Source organism: Homarus americanus, unplaced genomic scaffold, assembly GCF_018991925.1.
Source record: "Homarus americanus isolate GMGI-L3 unplaced genomic scaffold, GMGI_Hamer_2.0 scaffold31037, whole genome shotgun sequence".
Taxonomy (NCBI): Eukaryota; Metazoa; Arthropoda; class Malacostraca; order Decapoda; family Nephropidae; genus Homarus; species Homarus americanus.
The window spans coordinates 10,511,505-10,536,004 of record NW_024722227.1 but is presented as its reverse complement, the minus strand read 5'-3'; the positions used below and the strand labels follow the sequence as shown (position 1 = coordinate 10,536,004).

The window sequence follows — 24,500 nt, the reverse complement described above, 5'->3', positions numbered from 1 at the left end:
GTAGTTACCTTGGTGATGGTGATATGCTGTTGGTGGATGGTGGTAGTTACTGTTGGTGGATGGTGGTACTAACTGTTGGTAGACGGTGGTAGTTACTGTTGGTGGATGGTAGTGACTCTTGGTGGATGGTAGTTACTGTTAGTGGATGGTGGTAGTTACTGCTGGCGGATGCTGGTAGTTACTATTGGTGGATGGTGGTAGTTACTGTTGGCGGATGGTGGTAGTGACTGTTGGTGGGTGGTGGTAGTGACTGTTGGTGGATGGTGGTAGTGACTGTTGGTGTATGGTGGTAGTTACTGTTGGTGGATGGTGGTAGTTACAGTTGGTGGATGGTGGTAGTGACTCTTTGTGTACTGTATGGTGGTAGTTACTGTTGGTGGATGGTGGTAGTAACTGTTGGTGGATGGTGGTAGTGACTGTTGTGGATGGTGGTAGTTACTTGATGTATGGTGGTAGTGACTGTTGGCGAATGTTGGTAGTGACTGTTGGTGGATGGTGGTAGTTACTGTTGGTGGATGGTGGTACTAACTGTTGGTGGATGGTGGTAGTTACTGTTGGTGGGTGGTGGTAGTGACCTTGGTGGATGGGTGGTATTACTGTTGGTGGATGGTAGTTACTGTTGGCGGATGGTGGTAGTTACTGTTCGTGTATGGTGGTAGAGACTGTTGGTGGATGGTGGTACTAACTTTTGGTGGATTGTGGAAGTTTCTGTTACTGGATGGTGGTACTAACCGTTGGTGGATGGTGGTAGTGACTGTTGGAGGACGGTGGTAGTTACTGTTGGTGGATGGTGGTAGTTACTGTTGGCTGGTTGGTGGGACTGTTGGTGGATGGTGGTAGTTACTGTTGGTGGATGGTGGTAGCTACTGTTGGTGGATGGTGGTAGTTACTGTTGGTGGATGGTGGTAGTGACTGTTGGTGTTGTATGAGTGTTACACTAGGACGGAGCAGGTAGAGTGCAGAGAGAGAGAGAGAGAGAGAGAGAGAGAGAGAATTTGAGTGAGAGTTCAAATGTGACTGGACGTAGCATGGTGTGTTACGAAATATGAGATGTGTAAGAGCGTGTTAGAGAGCGCGAGGATGTGTAGGAGTGTTAGTGAGCTTGAGGATGTGTAGGAGTGTGTTAATGAGCGTGAGGAAGAGTGAATTAGGAAGCGTGAAGATGTATTAGTGTGTGATATGATTAAATCTTAACGTAGCAAAGGAACAATCACATTAGCTCCGGACCTCCCCTGTGTGTGATAGAAAGCGTGAGGTGTGGAAGGGAGTGCTTGAGTTTGTAAGAGTGTGCTAGAGAGCGTGAGGATGTTATAGTGTGTGTCAAGAAGCGTCAGGTGTGCAAGAGTGCACTAAGGAGAGTGAAGGTGTGTAATAATATGCGAGTAAACGTGTGTGTGTGTGTGTGTGTATGTGTGTGTGTGTGTGTGTATGTGTGTGTTAGAGAGCGATAGTTTGTGTAAGGGTGTGTACTAGAGGACGAAATAGTGTGTAAAAGTTTGTGAGGGAGCATACTTGTGTGTTAGGGTGTGCTAGAGAACGTGAGAGTGTGTGGGTGTGGGAGAGTGGGTAAGAGGGGGGTGAGTGTGCGCGAGACCCCCCCGAGTGCTGACACAAACTAGCGTTTTCTTCGTGGTGAGTCGGGGGGCGGCCCTCTCTATATTAGCTACCCCACACAACCTCCGCGCATTTGGCAGTGACCAGCGCTCCCGTCGTGTCCTGTATCAGCGCAGTAGCGGTGGCAGCAGCAGCAGCAGTCTAACACTTGCGTCCCCAGCGCTGTTGCCCCCTCACCCGCTCCTCATACACCAGATCGACTTCAAACAAAAGAGACTTCAGCGACCTCAACAGTCCATCAACACACACCCACTTCCTCCCCCTCCCTCGCTGATCATGATGCCTTGTGCAACCCACCTGTTGGTCGCCACCCTTGCCCTGGCACTCGCCCTGACCCACGCCCTCCCAGCTCCCGACTCCCACACACCCACAACTGACCAGGACGCGCGGCTTCAGAAGAGGGCTGTCAGTTCAGACCCCAGCGAGGAGGTAAAGTGCATTCACCTGTCATGTTCTCTCATACCTTTAATTAAACGTGTTCTTCTCCTCTTGTTAAAAGTACAGGTGTTCTTGGCGGGTCTTTCTAATTCTGAGTTAGTTTTACGTGTGTTAATTGGCCTCGTGACAGTGACAAGACTCACAACAAGTTTCCTGCGACCGACCACACGATGGGAATCACTGGTCGTGTGTCTGTCTGTGACTTGGTGTACTGTGACTTGTTAAGGGGAACCCTGGTCAGGATTTTCTTTAACTGACAAGTTTAGAATGTTTTCGCTAGGACATCAAGTGTAACATTATTGTTACCACCCAATGAGCGACTGTGGGATAATGAGACCCTTGCACGTAGGACTCGATTGTTCTTTATTCGATCAAAACCTGCAGAGTACAAATTACATATGTTACATATGATAATTAAGTCACTCGTACGTTCCTTCACTATTAACGACTACATATAATATATTTGAGTAGAGTGGGGTGTTAAACCATATAAAAACTTACGTGTTTCGGGTCTAATGTAGGACTTATTAGCTCCCTGACTTGTTAGTTCACTGGGCGACTAGAGACTATCTTCTGAACCCTGCAGGGAGCGAGTTAGTCTCGGAGACGAGAACCATCTGTTTCACATTTAACACCTCAGCAAAGTTCGTTGTCAACACTCCCTCTGTCTCTCTTTCCCTTCTCCCTTCTAGTTTATCCTACTGTGGAGGAAACAATTATATTATGGGAGGTCGTTCTTGCCTTTCTCAAGTATGAACACGTTGGTTGTATAAGTTATTCTTGTCTGTGTCAAACATTAGTTACATTAGGAGGATAAACTTTGTTTCTATTAATTAAAGACACAACATTATAATAATGCCTCTGGTAGTGCTTAATATGAGGCCAGTTATACGAAGATATAACGTAAAATTTTACCATCTATCTATTTGTCAAATATATCGTAAAATAATACTAATTTTCCAATTTTGTCAAAAAAATTAATTTTCATAGTTAATTGTTCTTTCGAATATGGAACAAATTATAGTTTGTTTTTATCTCTATCACGCATGATATAATACCATAAGGAAGAAGGAGGAGGACCTACGTGATGAACCATCTTTGTTCACGAGTTCCGAGAAAATTATCTAAAACCAAGGCGTTAAATTTTGTCTCACATAACAAAGTCTTCAAACAATGCAAAACCCAGAAAAATATTACACACAATACAAATTAATCAGCCAATGAACGAATATTATTTTATATTTTAAAAGAACATAAAGTAAGTATATATATATATATATATATATATATATATATATATATATATATATATATATATATATATATATATATATATATATATATATATATATATATATATATATATATATATATATATATGCTGATAACCACAAAGAAAGAAGAAAACACGAAGTTCCCAAGCGCTTTCGTATAATTCACATCTTCAGGGGTGAGTACAGACTAAGGAGAAGTACAAAACAAGGTGTATATATACAGAGGAGGGTGAGACCAGGTCCACAATGGTCAGGTATTAGGTAATGACCCTACTAATCTTTAAAAAGCACCGCAACGGTCGGTAGTCAGGTCAGAGGGTAAGGTGACCCAACCTTCTCACCTGATTACAAATCTTCTCAATTACATAATTGTCCAGTTTGTACATGCCATTACTCAAATTCATGTTGACTGCTTCGGTATGTTTAATGAGACTAGATTCTATAATGTTCCTACTGTCAATTGAATTACAAGGTAATATTGAGGAGGCATTATCCCAGTCAATGCAATGCTTGTTATCCCTCAAATGAACAAACAGAGCATTGGATTCCTGGCCTGTCCTAACACTATATTTATGTTGTTTAAGTCTAGTTGCAAGATCTTTACCTGTCTGGCCTAAGTAAAACATATTACATTTCTTGCAAGGAACTTTATAAATGCAACCAATTGTGTTGTTGAGGGAGTTCTTGATTAACATTTGTTTAACAGTGCATGAGTTTTTAAATGCCACATTGACGTTCCAGGTTTTTAGTTGTAAAGGAATTTGAGAGAAATTTTTGTGAAATGGTAATACTAAGAGATTCTTATGGTCATGGGTGGGCTTGGGATCAGTTCTATAAAAAGATTTCTTAGTAATGTTCAGGCATTTGTCTATGAAAGATCTAGGGTATTTAAGGTTTGAGCCAATATTATAGATATATTTATATTCCTCATCAATGAAATCCGGGCTGCAAATTCTCAAAGCACGTAAAAACATTGTTGAAAATACTGACTGTTTGACTCTATTATGGTGTGAATTACACGAAAGCGCTTGGGAACTTCGTGTTTTCTTCTTTCCTTGTGGTTATCAGCACATACCTGGATCACGCGCAACTACAGTGATTTACTCGCATATATATATATATATATATATATATATATATATATATATATATATATATATATATATATATATATATATATATATATATATATATATATATATATATATGTGTGTGTGTGTGTGTGTATGTGTGTGGTAATTTATTGTTCTTTTCTTTAAGGTTGTCACAAAATAAAACAAGTTATTTTCCTTCGGGATGATTGCATAGAAAAAATCAATCCTGGCAGGTGATTGGAGATTACTGATTCGCCTTTAATTTAATCGAGGGATTAATCCGGGGGTTCAATTTGTCGCTCCATCTCCATCATGTCCTCCTTTCCTCTTTCGTTTTCCGCTTTACACCTTTATTACTCTCTACCTCATAAGCGTAAATGGCTCTGTCTAACCGGAAATACATTGTGAGCTGAGGCAGACTCGAGTGAAGGATGATTTCCACTCATTCTCTCACTCTACCCATTAGAGATTAACAAGGGCTATTATTTATACCTTCAGTCGTATTAAAACAATTTGAAATACTATGCACAAATTGTATTATTTCTCAGCAATTAATCTTAGAAATATGTTGACCAGACATGGGGCCGATTACGATTGTTGATGATGATTTGATTAAAATGTTCAATTTTCATGTATTTTTTATTGATTACGATTAGGATTACGTCATCCAATTATCAATAGTGTGGATTATGTTTATACTTACAGCAATTTTTCTTGGTTAAATTATGATTATTAATACACTGGTGTTTATATACATTTAATCACGATTATTATTTCCCTGGATTACAGTTACATTCGTGGTTACAGTTACTACGAGAATTTAGGTAACAATTGATTATAATAAATCTACATAATAAGAGTCAACTAAAAAATTACAATTACAATTAGAAACTATAGAAGAAGTTAAATTTTGATTAAGATATGATAACAGATTTTTAAATTTGTTGGATTGTGATTTAGATTACGGTTACAGAGATATAAATGATTTTCATTGCAATTATGATTATGAATACACCGTAATCGTAAACAATTACAATCACAAAATTATGAATAACCAGCACCATGTCTGGTGTTAACTCGCACATATAACTCATTAACATTTTTTTTTATTAATTATCAGTTTGAGCCGTGTGTTGACAGTGACCTCATTACTTTTTTATAACACTCACGACTAGAATGAGTGGACCTCCGCAACCAAGGAGGCTTCCTTGCCTGGCTGAGACTGACAGGGAGGCTTCACTGCCCAGCTAGGGCTGTCCAGGGGGCTTCACTGCCCAGTTGGACTGTCAGGGAGGCTTCACTGCCCAGCTGGGGCTGTCCAGGGAGGTTTCATGCCCGATTGTAGCTACAGGGAGGCTTCTATACATGGCTGTAACAACCAGGAAGGTCGTCCTCGGGGGAACACATATTCTTTAGGCATTATTACTAGATAAAAACTCTGATGGTGAACATACGCCAATTATCGTCAACACCATTGTGGATTGTTGACATGATAACCACATAAAGAACGGGACATAGACGTGTCCTCATCAACACAAAGAGGCAGTGTTGCCTGACACGCGAGAGACAATTATATCAGGATACCTTCAAGGTGTGCAATGGTGTGGCTCAATCCAAGTACTCGAGAGAGCCAATCAGATCACCGTCTCCGCTGGGTAGGAGGTTATAACCTGGGCTGAGTCACTCTCTTCCACACTGAGTATGACGGCAGGTAAAGGATCAACATCAACGTTGTTGACACTGTCATAGGAGAGTCTGCTGATGACGAAAAACTACAATGAGAACTCGACATGATCGCAGTAAAACCGAAATATAATTTAAGTATGGGCCGAAAAATGGCAACGAGCTGCCAGCTCAATAACATAGACATACAGATAACTGAACATGAAACAAATTTAGACGCAATAATTAGTATACCTAAACTTACGGCAGCAATGTATTAGCGTTAGTAACAGGATTACAAATGTTACTTGATCTCTGTCTAGCGTTAGTGAGACCTCACCTGGATTATACTGCTTAGTTTTGGTTTCCGCAGTACACTATGGATGTACTGTAGAGTATCTTGAGAACATTTATAGAAAGATGATAAAACTAATCCCGGGATCAAGAATCATTCCTATAGAAGAAAAATTAAGAAAACAAAATTTGTATTCTCTTGAGAGACGTAGAGCGCGGAGCCATATGACTGAAGTGTACAAATGGAGGATGAGGTTAGATACAGGTAGTATAAATGACGTACTTAAGCTATTAAGTCAAGCCACATCTCGTAACAATGGGTTTAAATTAGAGATATATAGATTTAAAAGGAACTGTAAAGTCAATACGATCTTAGAGGAGTGGAATATATAACATAATAACAGCATCAACACAGTCACGCTGGGAAGTGATAGATGGGAGTTGTCTCGAGTGGCTCAAATGGCATAATAGTTTCTTTTATTCCTGAGTGTGATAGAGAGCCCGTGTAGACCAGCCAGTGGTGAGTGTGATGTACTATAATGGTTATGGGGTGTGTATCACAGGCTTTACCTACGTATTGCTGCACAGCGGTGATTGGTCAGCCAGGCTTTGGGTTTAACGATTCTCCAATTACCTGAACAAGAGGAAATTATTCGACAAGCTGAGCCCGGACGTGTACTTACTCAATGGAGGCCAGTGAAATTTTTAAATGTAATACTGCTGCGTCATTACATTGTAATGTAACGCTTTCTTAGCAAGATCTATATATATATATATATATATATATATATATATATATATATATATATATATATATATATATATATATATATATATATATATATATATATATATATATATATAAAATAATACAAACATATTTTGTATAACAGCATAAAGTAATAAAAAATACAATGCACGCTACATCGTATTACAGTAAAGTGCCATAATACAGTCAGATATAAGAGCCTAGTGTATACACACCCAATAATTAGAATTTTAATTACTTCTGACATTTTAGGGGTTTATTTTGTTTTGTTTATCATTGTCATTTGTTGTATACTGTTTCAAGAGAGAATCTAGGTAACTTTGATGTGTTGCTGCACTAGTCCCATATTAGCTGTCTTGCCTTTGTCCAGATATTTAGTTTAATATTATTGCTATTATAGGTGTTGTTGATGATGATGCCCGTCTTTGGGCGACAAACTGACAATATCTGATGATTTTCAAAGTATAAATTGGTTTAAATACACTTAGTACAACCACTCACCAAGTGACCAAACATGATGACCAACATTTTGTCCACAAACAAGTCAAACACACTAACGCGGCTCAACTCCCATCAAACAAGTGAAAACCGTCGTGCACACATACAATTGAAAATCCAGTTGTTTTCGGAAGTTACAGTTCGACTTTGGGGAATTTTACTTCGTTTGTGTGTGTGTGTGTGTGTGTGTGTGTGTGTGTGTGTGTGCCTGTTATTATAATAATAATAATAATAATAATAATAATAATAGTAATAATAGTTAACGGTTTATTGAAAGAGCATGGCAACCGGAAGGCTGAAAATATGGTTACATAATTGGGGAATGGGTCTCTTGATTGACAAATAATATACAAGTAACAAAAGTGATTCAAATATGATATATAATAACTAGGTGGGAAGAAGGGTATACTACAGGACATTGCAACATAGTGACAGTGCAAAAATGTAAGATTGGCTGGGAGTGAATACACTGGTGAATTACAAGTTGATGATAATTTTTACAATGGTTGGGACTGGGCTGTTCTTATAGCTATCAGTACGTGCTCGTATGGGATGGATGCGGTTGTGGTGTCGAACAGCAATTCTCGGACGAGGGACCTCGGGTGGTAGTAGGAGCCGGCGTTGAGGCTGGTACAGAAGCTTTTCACCAAATTTGCAGATGAGGTCATGGTGATGGTCAGAGAGAGCCGAGGGGGTTCAGTGTGTTGAGCTCTTCTTGATATGTGGAGTAGGAAGGGGAGAGAATAATCTTGCATGCTCTCTTTTGCACTTTTTATAGGTTTTACCTTTGTGTTGTGTGTTATTTAGGGAGGAAGACCAGGCAGGGGAAGATTAGGTGAACTTGGGAAGTATGAATGTTGCGTAAACACTGAGGAGCTCGGACGCAGGAACTCCAAGAACTTGAATCCGGAGGAGGTGGAGACGAAAACTGTACTGACGTGTGTTTTCCAATTTACTTTGTTATCTATAGTGACGCCGAGGAGCTTAGTGGAGTCTACAACCTGGAGTGTGTTGGGGCCCTCAATAATGAAGGGAGATGGGACAACGTCGGGGGCGAGGTTTATGTACATAGCCATGGTCTTGGTATGGTTGATGGTGACGTGGTTGTTGGCGGCCCAATTTTGGAGACTTCAATATATCCTGGAGAGCGGTGCAGTCGATAGCCGAGTTGTTCACACTGATCCCAATAGTGGAGTCGTCAACATATTTCCAGCGAGTAGAGTTTTCTCTTAGGGCATCATTGATAAGTATATGGAAGCAAAACGCAATCACAGAGTTGCAAAACCTCGAGCAGCATGTTTGAGATAATTTAAGATTTCCAGGAGCCGCTCGTTGTGAAAAAGTCCTTGAAAACATGACACAAAATTCTTACAATGGAAAAACCCGTCAGCAGTTTACCCGGGATGACCAGGGAAGAGGCAGAGAGAAGGAAGAACACGAATACAGCCTAATGCAAGGTGCTCCAGGCTTCACATAGAGGTGTTAACTTTAAGTAACAGTGTAATGCAGTAGTAAACACCTCACGTTGATGAAAGATAACGTGACTAAAATAAAACTGATGAAGTGGTTGTGTGTCTGTGTGGTTGTGTAGTCTTGTGCGTGTGTGGTTGTGTGGGTGTGTAGTTGTGTGGTTAACGCTTGTGTGGTTGTGTTCTTCTGATGATATGTGGTTGTCTCGCTAAATAGTTGAGTGACTGGTCGTGTGTTTGAGTGAGCATATTATGGCTGTGTCCCCCCGAACGTGTGGTGGTCTGTGGCCTTTTGACATTTATTTATTTACATCAATTTGTTCTTCACACAGAGGAACATTCTTGGCCACACACACACACACACACTCACACACACACACACACACACACACACATCAGAACGTTTATGTAAGTGATCGTGTCTCATTTGCATAACACAGTATAGCTTGAGAAAACTTTTTTTTTTTAAAGTCTGAATGTTTGCTGCTTCACTGACTAAAAAAACAAGATTATTAGTCCCATGTACAATGTTACATAAAGTCATTAAGGACACAGGAATATTTTACACGTGGTCGTGTTTGTTATCATGAAGTGTGAAAATCTTAGTGTGGTATTTGCTATCCTCAAACGACACTAACTATTCTATCTTGACTGAGGTTCACCAGAGTTACACTTTCTACAGTTGTTTTGTCAATAGTGAGCTCATCTTTATTCACTATACTTATTTTATTGAACTGAGTGAAGGAGGAGAGCAGCGCTGCGTATCTCACATCGCTGTGATCGACGACTGACGAGACTTACGGCCGTATTATTGAACAACATCTTCCCTTGAAGAGGGCCGTCGTGTTTCAACCGGAGTTTTAAACTAAATGAGTCCTGAGGGACACCGCAGTACAGTACTTAACGGGGTGGTGTGGCGGTAAAATTAACTAATTCCAATAAAATTAATTTATAATATTGGAATTGGTTAATTTTACCGCCACACCACCCCGTTAAGTACAGTACTGAGGTGTCCCTCAGGGCTCATTTAGTTTAAAACTCGGGTTGAAACACGACGACCCTCTTCAAGGTAAGACGTTTAATAATACGGGCGAAAATATTGTTCCGGCTTATATCATCCATCCCTTCACTGCTGCTCTACACTACCACGAGATCCTCTGTTCTCTCGGCACGACTCATTCAAAATATCAATCGTCAGGTACTAATATGAAGTCACCCTGCACAGCGTACAGTATTCACTTTATCTAGATGACTCGTGGTTCTAATTAACAAAAAATGTCGTCGTAGTTTATAAATTTGTGGCGGAAGCCTACCATGACCTGCGAATGTCAAAAGATACTATACCAGCCCTAAAGGTGATGCTTGCCACCGTTAAAATTCTTAAGTCGAAGAGAGAAATTAACTTTGATAAATATAGTGGTAACAAGCAGACCGTCGACCTCATCCTAGATATGAATTATAAGCCACAACGGTCCTCGACGTTTTCCTCAGATTGGTGAAAGGTCGAGAAGGTCAGCTGTTGGCACGGGTTAGTCCCTTCCATAACCCCCCCCCCCTAAGAGTCTAAATGGGTGTTACCATATTCTCGAGCTTCAGTGAACACGAGGACACACGGGGAAGTCAGTATCGGCTCAAGATAAATTGAAGCCAATCACAAGTGGTCAGCTGAGTTGAGTTGAGTGACATCATGTATGACACCTGGCGTTGCGGAAATATCACAGGTTAGAAGACCAACCCTCCATGTGAAGGTCATTCAATTATGTTTATGAGACAGGTTCGCTGAGGTCACCTAAACGTGTTACATGACGCGAGACTTACCGGTGAGAAAGGGGAATAATTCACTCCTCTACTTGAAAAATATCTGTGTATGCACCTTTTCTTCCCCACAGTTTATTATGACCCTCATATAATATATAAAAAAAATGATTAATGAGTACAGTCGTCACCAACGCCTGTACTTGAGAATAGAGTGGTGGCGATACAGTGGTGATCATATATTACACCATAACATTACAGGAACACACACACACACACACACACACACTTACTGAAGACTCACTTCCATACATATAGTTCACATTTTCACACCATCTCACCGCTCCTTCCCACAATTAAATCCACGTTCAGAAAATTTATCTTTAGTTCACATAAATCAGCAGCAGGGCAATAAATCTGTTCCAGCAGTCGTTATAAGCGTCCACTCTCACACACAGCTGGTTACTGGTCTGTTTTAAAACCTGTTAATGTTTCCCTAAATATATTTTCATGTTAGCAAAAACGGAAAAAACAAAAACATTAGTTATTATGTTCAACAGTAATAGAAAAATAAATAAATAATAATATATCGAATAAAATAACATTATCTGATTCCAAACGAGTGAGCCTGACGAAGTGACTTACGGTGAGCCACATTAACCTAAGTATTTAATGAACTTCACGTAACACCTGTTTAATTAAAAGGTGCATAGAGAGAGAGAATTAGATACTGCTGTTTATAGTTATTAACAACCTTTAATTTTAGGTCCTCTGCTTTTTATTATCATTATACTACGGAATTTAGCGAAGTTATTATGTTAATTATAATTTTGCGATTTAGCGGTAATTTATATGTTCAGATAATCCCTTATTTTATTTATTTTAAATTGGTCTGTCTTTAGGGTGATCATGTAGGTAATTAAATACAAAATGTAAATGCACAGCATCACTACTCACCTAACCTAACCAAACCATACCAAACCGAACCAAACCTAACCTAACCAAACCAAACCTGACCAAACCTAACCAAATTAAACCAAACCATCTAAACCAAACCAAACCAAACCTATTCTAACTAAACCAACCCTAACCTAATATACTTTAGTTATAGTTATATTATCAATCGCCTTAAATATAACATAAATTTTCACCATATATGAACTAATTTCCATTAAGTTATAGCAATACATACAAAAAAGTTGATCCCACATGGTAAAAATAGTCAGTTGAGTTTTAAGGTTTAATAGAGCGATAATATTCCTATTTAACGTGTAAAGGAAGAGATAGATAAACCAAGAAGATAAATAATATAAGAAAACTACCAACTGAAAAAGATGACATACATATCTCATCAGTCCATACAACACGCGGACTTCCATATACAAACAATTCCTTACTTGTTGAGACTCGAAACCTGGACCTCTGCGTGTGAACAGGGATCGGTATCACTGCGCCACCAGGACAACAAAAGCAATCCTAGGTTTTGTTATATTCCACACAAAGTCTGTTCGGCGTGAACCTCAATTCGCCATACATACATACATATACAAAAACACATACACAGACATACACACACACACACAAACATATATACTCGTACATATACACACAAATATTATATACAGACACAAACATATATACTCGTACATATACACACAAATATTATATATAGACACAAACACACTCACAAACACCCCCCCACACACACACACACATGCATCCAAACACACACACACACAAACACATGCATCCAAACACACATACACAAACACATGCATACAAACACACACACCAAACACATGCATACAAATACACACACAAACACATGCATACACACACAAACACCCAAGCACACACACACACACACACACACACATTATCAGCTGCTTACTCTTAAGATTCACCATTAAAGAACTTAACAAAATACAAACAGCAAGGTCGCCAAATCCATTTCCATCAGGTTATCAATATCTTGTTACCCTGGTGAGCAGTTAATTATCCTCCTCATGGTGACTGAAGGTAAGGACGACATTTATCTTCACCAAGCACAAAAGTCACCTCCCATCATCACCAAACACCAGCATGTCACCAACCAGCATCACCAAACACCAGCATGTCACCTCCCAGCATCACCAAACACCAGCATGTCACCTCCCAGCATCACCAAACACCAGCATGTCACCTCCCAGCATCACCAAACACCAGCATGTCACCAACCAGCATCATTACCACCAGTATGTCACCAACCACCATCATCATCACCAGTATGTCACCAACCACTATCATCACCACCAGTATGTCACCAACCACCATCATCATCACCAGTATGTCACTAACCACCATCACCACCATCAGTATGTCACCAACCACCATCACCACCACCAGTATGTCACCAACCACCATCATCATCACCAGTATGTTACCAACCACCATCACCAGCATGTCACCAACCACCATCACCAGTATGTCACCAACCACCATCCTCACCACCATTACGGACGGTCTCCTCCAGCGTGACATTAAATTAATTATTTCCACTCGACAAATTATGAATAGTAATTAAGAATATAACGTTTGACGGATCATATTTACACCAATGTCCACCTACAGCATGGAGGCTGCCCGGTGTGGAGGAGGTGGGTTGGAGGGGATGGTGGGTTGGAGGAGGAGGTGGGTTGGAGGAGGTGGGTTGAAGGAGGAGGTAGGTTGAAGGAGGAGATGGGTTGAAGGAGGAGGTAGGTTGAAGGAGGAGGTGGGTTGAAGGAGGAGGTGGGTTGAAGGAGGAGGTGGGTTGAAGGAGGAGGTGAGTTGAAGGAGGTGGGGGTTGAAGGAGGAGGTGAGTTGTTGAAGGGGATAGTGGGTTGGAGGAGGAGGTGGGTTGAAGGAGGAGGTGAGTTGAAGGAGGTGGGGGTTGAAGGAGGAGGTGAGTTGTTGAAGGGGATAGTGGGTTGGAGGAGGAGGTGGGTTGAAGGAGGAGGTGGATTGGAGGAGAAGGTAGTATGAAGGAGGAAAGAGAACGTGGGTAGGTGAACAAGACAGGCCACAAGAGATGTTTTGAAGAAAGGGAGTTAAAAGGGAGAGGTGATCGATGAGGTGCGATTAGTGGGGAGAGGATGTGGGAGGAGGGTGGGAGAGTGTATGTCAGTGATGGGAGGAAGGAAGATGTGGCTCAGTGTGTGTGTGTGAGGGGAGGCGTGGGTTTGAGAAAGGAATATAGGAGGGAGGAAGGCGGGGAAATGGGGAAGATAGGAGGGAAGTTGTGAAGTAGAGAGGTAAGTAGGAAGGAAGAGAGGGAAGTAGGGAGGGTTAGGGTCAGTATGGAAGGAGTACTTCTTCGGTGGCCGTACATACCAACCCCTACTTGGGCCACAAACCATAATTCGTTTCCTTCACCTGAGACGCTACACACAGACGAGAGGCTCTTACATCGGGTCACCACACCGCCTCCCGACCACCGTGTAAAAATGTGTGTTATATTTTTATGGAGTCTTTGGGTATGAGCTGAGGAAGATAGTGAGGGAGGAAGATTTAGGAAGTCTTAGCTGCGGAAGCAAGTAGAGTGTCACCTCAATCCCCAGGTGGTCGCAGGTGGGGGGATGGGGGAGAGAAGGGGGATGGGGAGAGGGGCAGGATGGGGGATGGGGAGAGAGAAGGGGGATGGGGGAGAGAGAGAGAAGGGGGGATGGGGGGAGAAAGGGGGGATGGGGGAGAGAAAGGGGATGGGAGAGATAGAGGGGAGATAGAAGAGAGAGAGAGGGTATTGGATAGAGAGGGGTATAGGAGGGTATTGGATAGGGTATAGGACAGAGAAAGAAAGGGGGGATATGAGAAAGATAGGGAATGGGAAAGAGGCAGGGATGAAGAAGGGAGAACATGAAGGATGATATATATTAGAGAAATGAGAGAAACAACAAAACTATAACATGAATCGCTGCAATAATCCATGAATTCATAAATTATCACACAAAGGAACGACTCTCAGTATTTACTAGAACACTAGCTTACATACTTACATAGAGCCCCAACCTGCCTTGGTTTATACTGTAGTACAATCAGGAGTCAGGACATCAAGACACACGAACAAACACCACTACCACGAGCCTCCCCCGACACTCGCCAATCACAAAACTTCTCCTGGGGACGTCATTACAGATCACTATAGAGTAGTTTTTATAGAACAAGGATTCGCTGTTGTAAGGCCGTGACTGTCACCAAAACCCTTGAAGTATTAAATGAGTCACGGTATTGTTATGCTGAACTGGCCACGCGAGAGTAGACATATGGAGGTAATCTTCACTCTGACAGTTCACGGAAATACACCATCACACTGGGCAGCATTCCGGGTGGGCGTACATGGGCGTTTTACTGCAACCACACACACACACACACACACACACACACACACCACCTCACTGTTACCTCACACACACACACACACACACACACACCACCTCACTGTTACCCACACACACACACACACACCACCTCACTGTTACCCCACACACACACACACCACCTCACTGTTACCTCACACACACACACACCACCTCACTGTTACCTCACACACACACACACACCACCCACTGTTACCTCACACACACACACACACACACACACACCACCTCACTGTTACCTCACACACACACACACACACACACACACACACACACCACCACTGTTACCCACACACACACACACACACACACACACACACACACACACACCACCTCACTGTTACCTCACACACACACACACACACACACACACACACACACCACCACTGTTACCTCACACACACACACACACACACACACACACACACACACACACACACAACTATTACTCCTACTTTTCTGTCACTTGGGATCGAGTATGACGATCGTCCAGCTATGATACAATGATATGAGTTATTAAGGATGTCACCTTCGTTGGTGAGTTCTGAGGTGAATAAAGAGGCCAATACCGGACCGGCAGGGTCGTGCACAGATGTTGCACATGTGGGAGGCTACATCTAGTGCGGGAGGGGCGGCGGCAGCGTCTTTCCGGCGTTGGCGCTTGTCTGCCTCGTTATGCAGTCGGGCTAACTCGAAAGTATTGACACCATCTTGTGTGGTGCTCCTTGAAGCGTTGCGGTGTAGAGTAATCGTCTCCCAGGAGAGGGGGTCAATTTGGCATTTTTTCAGGTTTGTCTTAAGACTATCCTTATACCTTTTCAGTTGCCCGCCAGCGTTACGTTTACTATTCGTTAGGTGACTGTAAAGTAGCTGCTTTGTCAGTCTACTGTCGTCCATGCGGGTAACATGGCCAGTCCAGCGTAGTTGTTCATGGGTAATGGTAGCCTCGATGCTCCTACAGTTGGTGTCAGCAAGAATAATGGCATTTGTTCTCTTGTCCTCCCAGCGAACTCGGAGAATGGAACGTACACTACGTTGGTGAAAGTTTTCAAGTGCCTTGATGAGCCTCCTGTATGTGACCCATGTCTCACTGCCATATAGCAGGGTGGGGAGGACCACTGCTCGATATACGTGTAACTCTGTAGTTAATTTTAGCTTTCTACAGCTGAAGACACACTTTTAGTGTCTACCAAAGGTTTGAGATGTACAATGCACATCTGATCCGATGATGAATCTCTTTATCGATGTCCGCGGTGGTGGACACACACACACACACACACACACACACACACCATCTCGCCGTTACTACACACACACACACACACACACCATCTCACCGTTACTACACACACACACACACACACACACATCACCTCACTGTTACACACACACACACACACACACACACACACCATCTCACCGTTACTACACACACACACACACACACACACACCATCTCACTGCTACACACACACACACACACACACACACCATCTCGCCGCCACACACACACACACACACACACACACACCATCTCACCGTTACTACACACACACACACACACACACACACACACACACACACACACACACCACTTCACTGTTACCACACACTCACACCATCTCACTGTTACCACACACTCGTCACCTCACTCTTACCACACACTCACACCATCTCACTCTTACCATACACTCATCACCTCACTGTTACCACACACTCACACCATCACACTGTTACCACACACTCACACCATCTCACTCTTACCACACACTCATCACCTCACTGTTACCACACACTCACACCATCTCACTCTTACCACACACTCATCATCCACTGTTACCACACTCTCATCACCTCACCGTTACCACACACTCACACCATCTCACTGTTACCACACACTCTCATCACCCCACTGTTACCACACACTCACACCACCTCACTGTTACCACACACTCACACCATCTCACTGTTACCACACACTCACACCATCTCACTGTTACCACACACTCTCATCACCTCACTGTTACCACACACTCACACCATCTCACTGTTACCACACACTCTCATCACCTCACTGTTACCACACACTCACACCATCTCACTGATACCACACACACACTCATGCACCACCTTACTGTTACCACTAATTCTGAGCTCTGATTAACGAAAATTCATATGGTAATTATTCCTAGTAAGAAATAATAGAATATAAAATTATACCAAGTCTTTACCTTAACTAGAAACGTTCACTTGACACCTGTTAGAAGACAAAATTAAAGTGAGGGATATTTTGAAAAGGATCTTGTAATTAAATTATTACGTATCACGCAGGCTGCCATGTATCACGCAGGCTGCCATGTATCACGCAGGCTGTCATGTATCACGCAGGCTGTCATGTATCACGCAGGCTGCCATGTATCACGCAGGCTGCCATGTATCACCAGGCTGCCATGTATCACGCAGCTGCCATGCATCACGCAGGCGCCATGTATCACGCAGGCAGCTGTCATGTATCACGCAGGCTGTCATGTACGCATGCCGCGTATCACGCAGGCTGCCATGTATCACGCAGGTCATATATCACGCAGGCTCATGTATCACGCAGGTAGTCATGTATCACGCAGGCTGTCATATAACACATAGGCTGTCTTGTATCACACAGGCTCATGTATCACACATGTAGTCATGTATCACGCAGGCTGTCATATTTCACGTAGGCTGTCATGTATCACACAGGCTGTCATGTATCACGCAGGCTGGTATCACTGCTGTCATGTATCACGCAGGCTGTGTATCACACATGTAGTCAGCGTATCACGCAGGCTGTCATATTTCACGTAGGCTGTCATGTATCACACAGGCTGTCATGTATCACGCAGGCTCATATCACACAGGTAGTCATGTATCACGCAGGCTGTCATATGTATCACACAGGCTGTCATGTATCACGCAAGCTCATGTATCACACAGGTAGTCATGTATCACGCAGGCTGTCATATTTCACGTAGGCTGTCAAGCAGGCAGGAGTGGTCGACAGGTTCAACATTACAGTGAGCGCAACTGTTTCCAGTTCACTTGACATCCGTCGACCCAACTTAATTATGTCGCCTCTTTTGTATTGTATCGGAGGTAGTGGTGGTGGTGGTGTGTGTGTGTGTGTGTGTGTGTGTGTGTGTGTGTGTGCCCTTGGCCTACATATGAGGAGCTGTAGTCACACACCCTAATTACCACCCCAGCCTCTTACCACCTGACCTACAAAGTACCAAACAAAGTATCGTCTATATCAGCAAACTTGTACACATATACAGTATCATTAATTAAACGACCAGACACCTAACCATCACTCAGGTGTTTCTAGCTGTGAGATGACGACCCACACATCGACTTGTTCAGCTAAATGAAAGAAAACCAGTGACATTCTCAACCATATAATAATTGTCAGTATAGGTGTGTTACTCTCCATCCGCCGCGCTGTCTAGGAAAAGGACTGACTTGATCATCGACCATTATTCGTATTAGTAATCATTCCGTGAAGACAAGAAGTTCACATCCTGGCTGTTAGTCAAGTCGAAGTTGGAACAGATTCTAGTTTCCTTCACGCAGGTTGGCAATATCACTTACATTTAAATCGCGTAGATGATGATGTTAGACAGAAAATGAAAATACATCAAGTTCATGTGTTATAAGTTAGTTATAATTAACACTGAAGATAACCGAGATTCGGGAGTATACATCAATATTGTGTCTCCCGCGTACAGTAGAAAGTGAAGGTGAAAGAGGGAGCCTGGCCGAGTGCAGGTCCTGCTGGGTGTCGACCCCTGAACTTCACGGTAACACCCACATCATTAACTTCATATCACATCACCTCAGAATGGAGAGCAACAATTATATGATAATTACGTGTGAATGACAGGACGAGATGGTGGTGGTCCTTACTGGCTGCTTCTCCTGAGTGTCAACAGGTACCAAGGACACACTAGGGACATATTGGCACCTCGGGTCGTTATGCCGCCCCCATCCCTCCACCTGCCTGATTGACTTATCTATAATTAATAGCAAGAGGTGAACCTGGAACATTATGAGAAGTCTTGACCGTGAGAGAGCAGCTCCCTCACTCCACCTGACCTGATACACGCTCCCTCCTGCACCTCTCCGTTCATGTGGTGCCTCCTAGTACATCAACTTAACCTCAAACCCGAAGAGAAATCATATAAAAAAGAGGTCACTGAAAACTCTGACTGAATTAGCGCACGTCAATATAACATGGCAGGATCTTTGTCATTATATCCGAGTTGTACACATTCCGATCGATATTTCAGAGGTTTAAGTTTTAAGAATATACATTTACTTTTCTAATAATAATTCAGATTTGAAGGCCTTGGTGGTGCCTCTACGTATACTGTATAACACACATGATATCCAACTCTCTCTCCTAACCCGTCTCTTCTAGTGTTGGTACCGGGACTTATCTGTAATTGAACAATTCTTAGAACAATAAACCCATCTCTGAGATCACTAATATTATCATCCCTCGAAGACATTAACTGGGAGGTGGCGTCCTGTTAGGCTGTTGGTGATACTCGTATATGAGCAACAAGTATATTACCGCCTTAGCTTATCCCAACATTAATCCAACAATAACCCTCGATAGTGTTGAAGAAACCAGTTTGGAGTGTTTAGTAGATATGAGCTTCACTTCAAATGTATTTCATTTAGTCATATAAGTAATTGACTTACCGCTTAACCACATCTATAATATCACGTAACATCAAATATTGCCACACTTATCCTTCCTTTGTGCGTGGCAGACAAAGGTTTACGCCGGATTCAGTGGACAACAAACTGTTGCGTCCAGGGCAATCTTCTTCACCATGTATCCAGGTCACACGTACTGTATTTGTGGCTCCATACCCACGTGTTTATGTTCTGAGTGAGAGGACTTTCAGTGATTGTAACCACACACACACACACACACTCACTCTTATCCATCCGTTATAAAAATAAAATCTAAATTTCGAATTATATAAAAATTCTAGACGGCGCCCATCATCTCTGGCAGGTGTACTGTAGACTGATGTTACAAAGTTCACAATACATTCACTGAACCATCTCGGTGGAGAAAAGAATTTCCTCAAGGACACTCGAACACACAGACTGTGCCTATTGCTACATCCTCCAATAAGTCGATGGACGTGATGGGTGTTAAACAGATTCTCTGGAAGCTTTATGAGAGGTAGCAATTACTCTCGTTACTGATGAACTACTAGTGAGGTACAGCCTGTGTCACCACCAACTCTAATAGTCGTTAAGGAGCTTCACCGGAAAATAAAAGTGAACGTCTTTCCATCATTGGCCACGCATATGACCATGGACTAAGGTTCCTACCACAAACAACAACGCCTGGTGCTCTACTACAGGAACTAAACCATGCAAGGTGAACCTTCTCCCGCCTCAAGATCGTCCACGCGATGATAAAAAGTATTTAACTTTGTCCTTCACTGAAAGTTTACAATACCACACACCATCAGTCCCCGAGAGGGATATATACTGTAGATTACCTTCATATAGTCATAAAATTACAAGACCTCTTACTCTGTTACTGAGGGTGTCTCTGCCCTCACTCAATCTGTAGCTGTTAGTCTAAGTTTGTCTCTATTACTGCGGGTTAAATTCATAAAGTTGTTATTCATTTATTATTGTGAGTCTCACCACCGCCATCACCATTATCGTCACCACCATCACCAGGATCGTCATCAGCATCACCAGTATCATCACCAATATTATGACTACCATCATTATCATTTTCATTATCACCATCCTAGTCACCAGCGTCCGTTATTCTCTTTGTCACAGCTAACCTTATCATCAACGCCATTAAAATCATAACCACCGTCACCATTACTCATCACGTCATTACCATCCCCGGATGCCTCTATGACGTGTATGTGTGTGTGTGTGTGTGTGTGTGTGTGTGTGTGTGTGTGTTAAAACTAAATGAAAAAATAATCCAGTTTTTCCACACACGTAAGGTAAGGTAAGGTTACTGTATATCTTATGAGAACAATTGCTTGAGGCCCAGTTAACCAGCCACCCGTATATTAACGTTTGTCAATGCCAACAAAAATGAAACATAAAAGGCGTGCGAAGTTTAATAAACACTGAGATAAATGTAGAGATGTAGCGTATTACAAGCGGGTGAGTAAGGCGGCCTGGGTGAGCCTGAGTTATGCACCAGCAGGCACGTCGCTGAGGACAAATGTGTTTTATTACTCCAGGGTAATACTTCTAAGACCTGCCCTCCCTCACCCCCCACTTCCTCTAGTCCTTGTCCCCCCACCACCACCTCGATTTCAACCACCACAACGACTATCGTCTCCATCACTACCACTACACTGTCAACCACCACAACCACTACAAACACCACAACCACTACTAACACCACCACCACTACTACCACACTATCACCACCACTAATGTTGTCAACCAACACACACACTACATTGTTTCAACCACAATCACCAACTACAACTATTACCACCACCACTACATTGCACCTCTACCCCTCATCTTAATTCGCTGTACCGCTAGAGTTACCATCACACAAAACATTTATATTTTCAAGGACAATGTGACTCACTAACACACCTGGCCAGCACCGCGTCACCTGTTGCAGCTCATCTAAAACCTGCCACGGTGTCACATTATCCTCGGGTCGTGACTAAAGGGTAAAACTTTTTAACACTGAAGACACTGTTTCTGGGACGGAGGTGGTGAGGCAGGGAGGTGATGACTGATGAGGGAGGGAGGGAGGTGATGAGGGAGGAAGGGAGGGGAAAGGGATAGAAGGAGGGTTGGAGGGAGGTGATGAGGGAGGAAGGGAGGGGGAAGGGATAGAAGGAGGGTTGGAGGGAGGTGATGAGGGAGGAAGGGAGGGGGAAGGGATAGAAGGAGGGTTGGAGGGAGGTGATGAGGGAGGAAGGGAGAGAAGAAGAGGGAAGGACACTCATAATATCGTCGTAAACCTGTTGACGGTGTCTTCCTTTGCGACAACACAACACCTCCACTACCATGCCCCCTACCATCTTCCTATACCATGCTCCCCTACCATGCTCCCCTACCATTTTCCCCTACCATGCTCCCCTATCATGTTCCACTACCATGCCCCTACCATGTTCCCTACTATGTTCCCCTACCATGCTCCCCTACCATGTTCCCTACCATCTTCCCCTACCATGCTCCCCTACCATGTTCCCTACCATCTTCCCCTACCATGCTCCCTTACCATACTCCCTACCATGCTGCTTCACCATGCTCCACTACCATGGTTCTCCCCTGTGCTTTTCTCCCATGGTTTACATCTAGGACACCACAATGCTCCATTATCATGATCTATTAACGTGGCCATCTCCAATTCACCATAATATTCCCATCTCGTGAAGTATCATGCTCACTGTACCATAATCATTAACAACGCTCCACCTTATGCTCTCAAGCCAGAATTTTTTTCCGATCGTCTCCAACCATATTTTGTTTCCACGCTCCAGAACATTCTCCCATGGGTCCTTACTATACTTCACTTCCATTCCCATGAACCCCTACCACACATTACCATACTCCTATCTCCCATGATCTAATAACAATTCTCTCCCATAGTTCTCTGCCATTCTTCACCATAATTCACTCCCATCACCTCATACCATAGTCACACAGTCATACGGTTCAATTAACAAGACTCAAGTAAATAAAATCCAAAACTCACTCTTTTTTTTTTAAGTAAAACATGGGTCGCTGGGTCTGCTCGGTGCCTCTGCCCATTGCAAAACTGTTGAATATTTTTGTTGTATCTTATGGTAGAAGTTATTTTTACATACGACAGCTGATGGTGGTAAAGCTTATAAACTAATCCATAGTTAATATTCGTTACTATTACCTATTTCACTAAACTTAAAAAAAAATAGGCCATGGTTCAAATTTTCAAGCGTACGTTAGTCAGTGACAATTTTATCCTTAGTTGAAGATTTGAGAACGTAACTAAGTCAAGACAAAAAAAAAACCGGGAACCATGTTGTCGTCGAAATTGCACTGAGGCTCTACTGGATATCAATACGCTCTCTTATCCCATTGGCGGCGACACTTTACAGAACTTTCAACTCGACCAATCGGCGTAAGGCAACTCTTACTGATACATACATACACACACACACACACACACAAGACAATTAACATACTGCAGTAATATTAAAATCAACAGGAAGACTTCATTTACGGAATAAGTATACTGTATGTAAACCAGCACCAGTTTATATTTATGATTATACACACCAGTGCAACAGCTACAAAATAATGTAATTACCCTCACTTATCAAAGGTAATTAATTAGCTTTTCCCTTTCCGACAACTTACCGCCCTCACGTCAAGCTTTGTACTGCCCCGCCACTCATACACTGATGGTATATGCTATACTGTTATAACCGTGTCAGGCTATACTTTACTGACACAAGATCTTCTACGTTTATGGAGGGAGATGCATCTTCTAAAAATGGGAGTGACTTACCCTCCTTCCTTTCCTCCCTTCTTTACTTCACTCCCTCCTTCCATCCCTCCTTACTCATCCTCCATCCTTACTCTTTCTCCAACCCTCCTTTACCTTCCTCCATCCCTCCTTTGCACTCCATCTATCCCTATTCTTTCTCCCTCCCTACCCATCCCCCATCCCACACAGAAATTGAACCATCCCCGTCTAAACTTTTAATCTCGGTATTTTTCACCGTGGTGGATGCCCGTCGAGGCTCTCCCACCAACACCCTCACCCGTCCTGCATCACACACCCACAAAACTGACGGCTAATTTTTCGACGAGCGGATATGACTACTCCTTACCTAAAGACTAAAACACACAGTCATTAACATCACCTTCACTTTTTACCCGTGTTGACAGTTTTTCTTGACCGTCAACTAATAATAATCGAGATTTTACCCTACACCAGGATAAGTACCTGGACCTACTGAACGATGGAGTCTCGCCTACACCAGACCTCCTGAGATAAATTTTGATTAAGATCCCGTACAGTTTTACACGCCTCGGTAGTTTTGTCGAAGTGCCATTCAGGTGATGAGAGAGAGAGATGGCTTATTATACTCGAGGTAAGGAACGTGAGAGGTCGCAGCACTGTCACAGTTTTATAGGTTGGTGAGTTGAGTTGGTAACTTAGGTCTGTTTTATTGACGCTGAAATATGGG

General features: G+C 42.6%; 1 protein-coding gene across 1 annotated transcript in view; it reads left to right on the top strand.

The window, feature by feature from the left end:
- Positions 1 to 1,651: 1,651 nt before the first annotated feature.
- Positions 1,652 to 24,500, top strand: part of LOC121862380 (putative uncharacterized protein DDB_G0291608) — a 79,766-nt gene continuing 56,917 nt past the window's right edge. Inside the window, exon 1 of the mRNA XM_042360645.1 lies at positions 1,652 to 2,043. Within this exon, the coding sequence (XP_042216579.1) occupies positions 1,891 to 2,043 (153 nt within the window). The 5' untranslated portion in view covers positions 1,652 to 1,890. The remainder of the gene's footprint in view (positions 2,044 to 24,500) is intronic.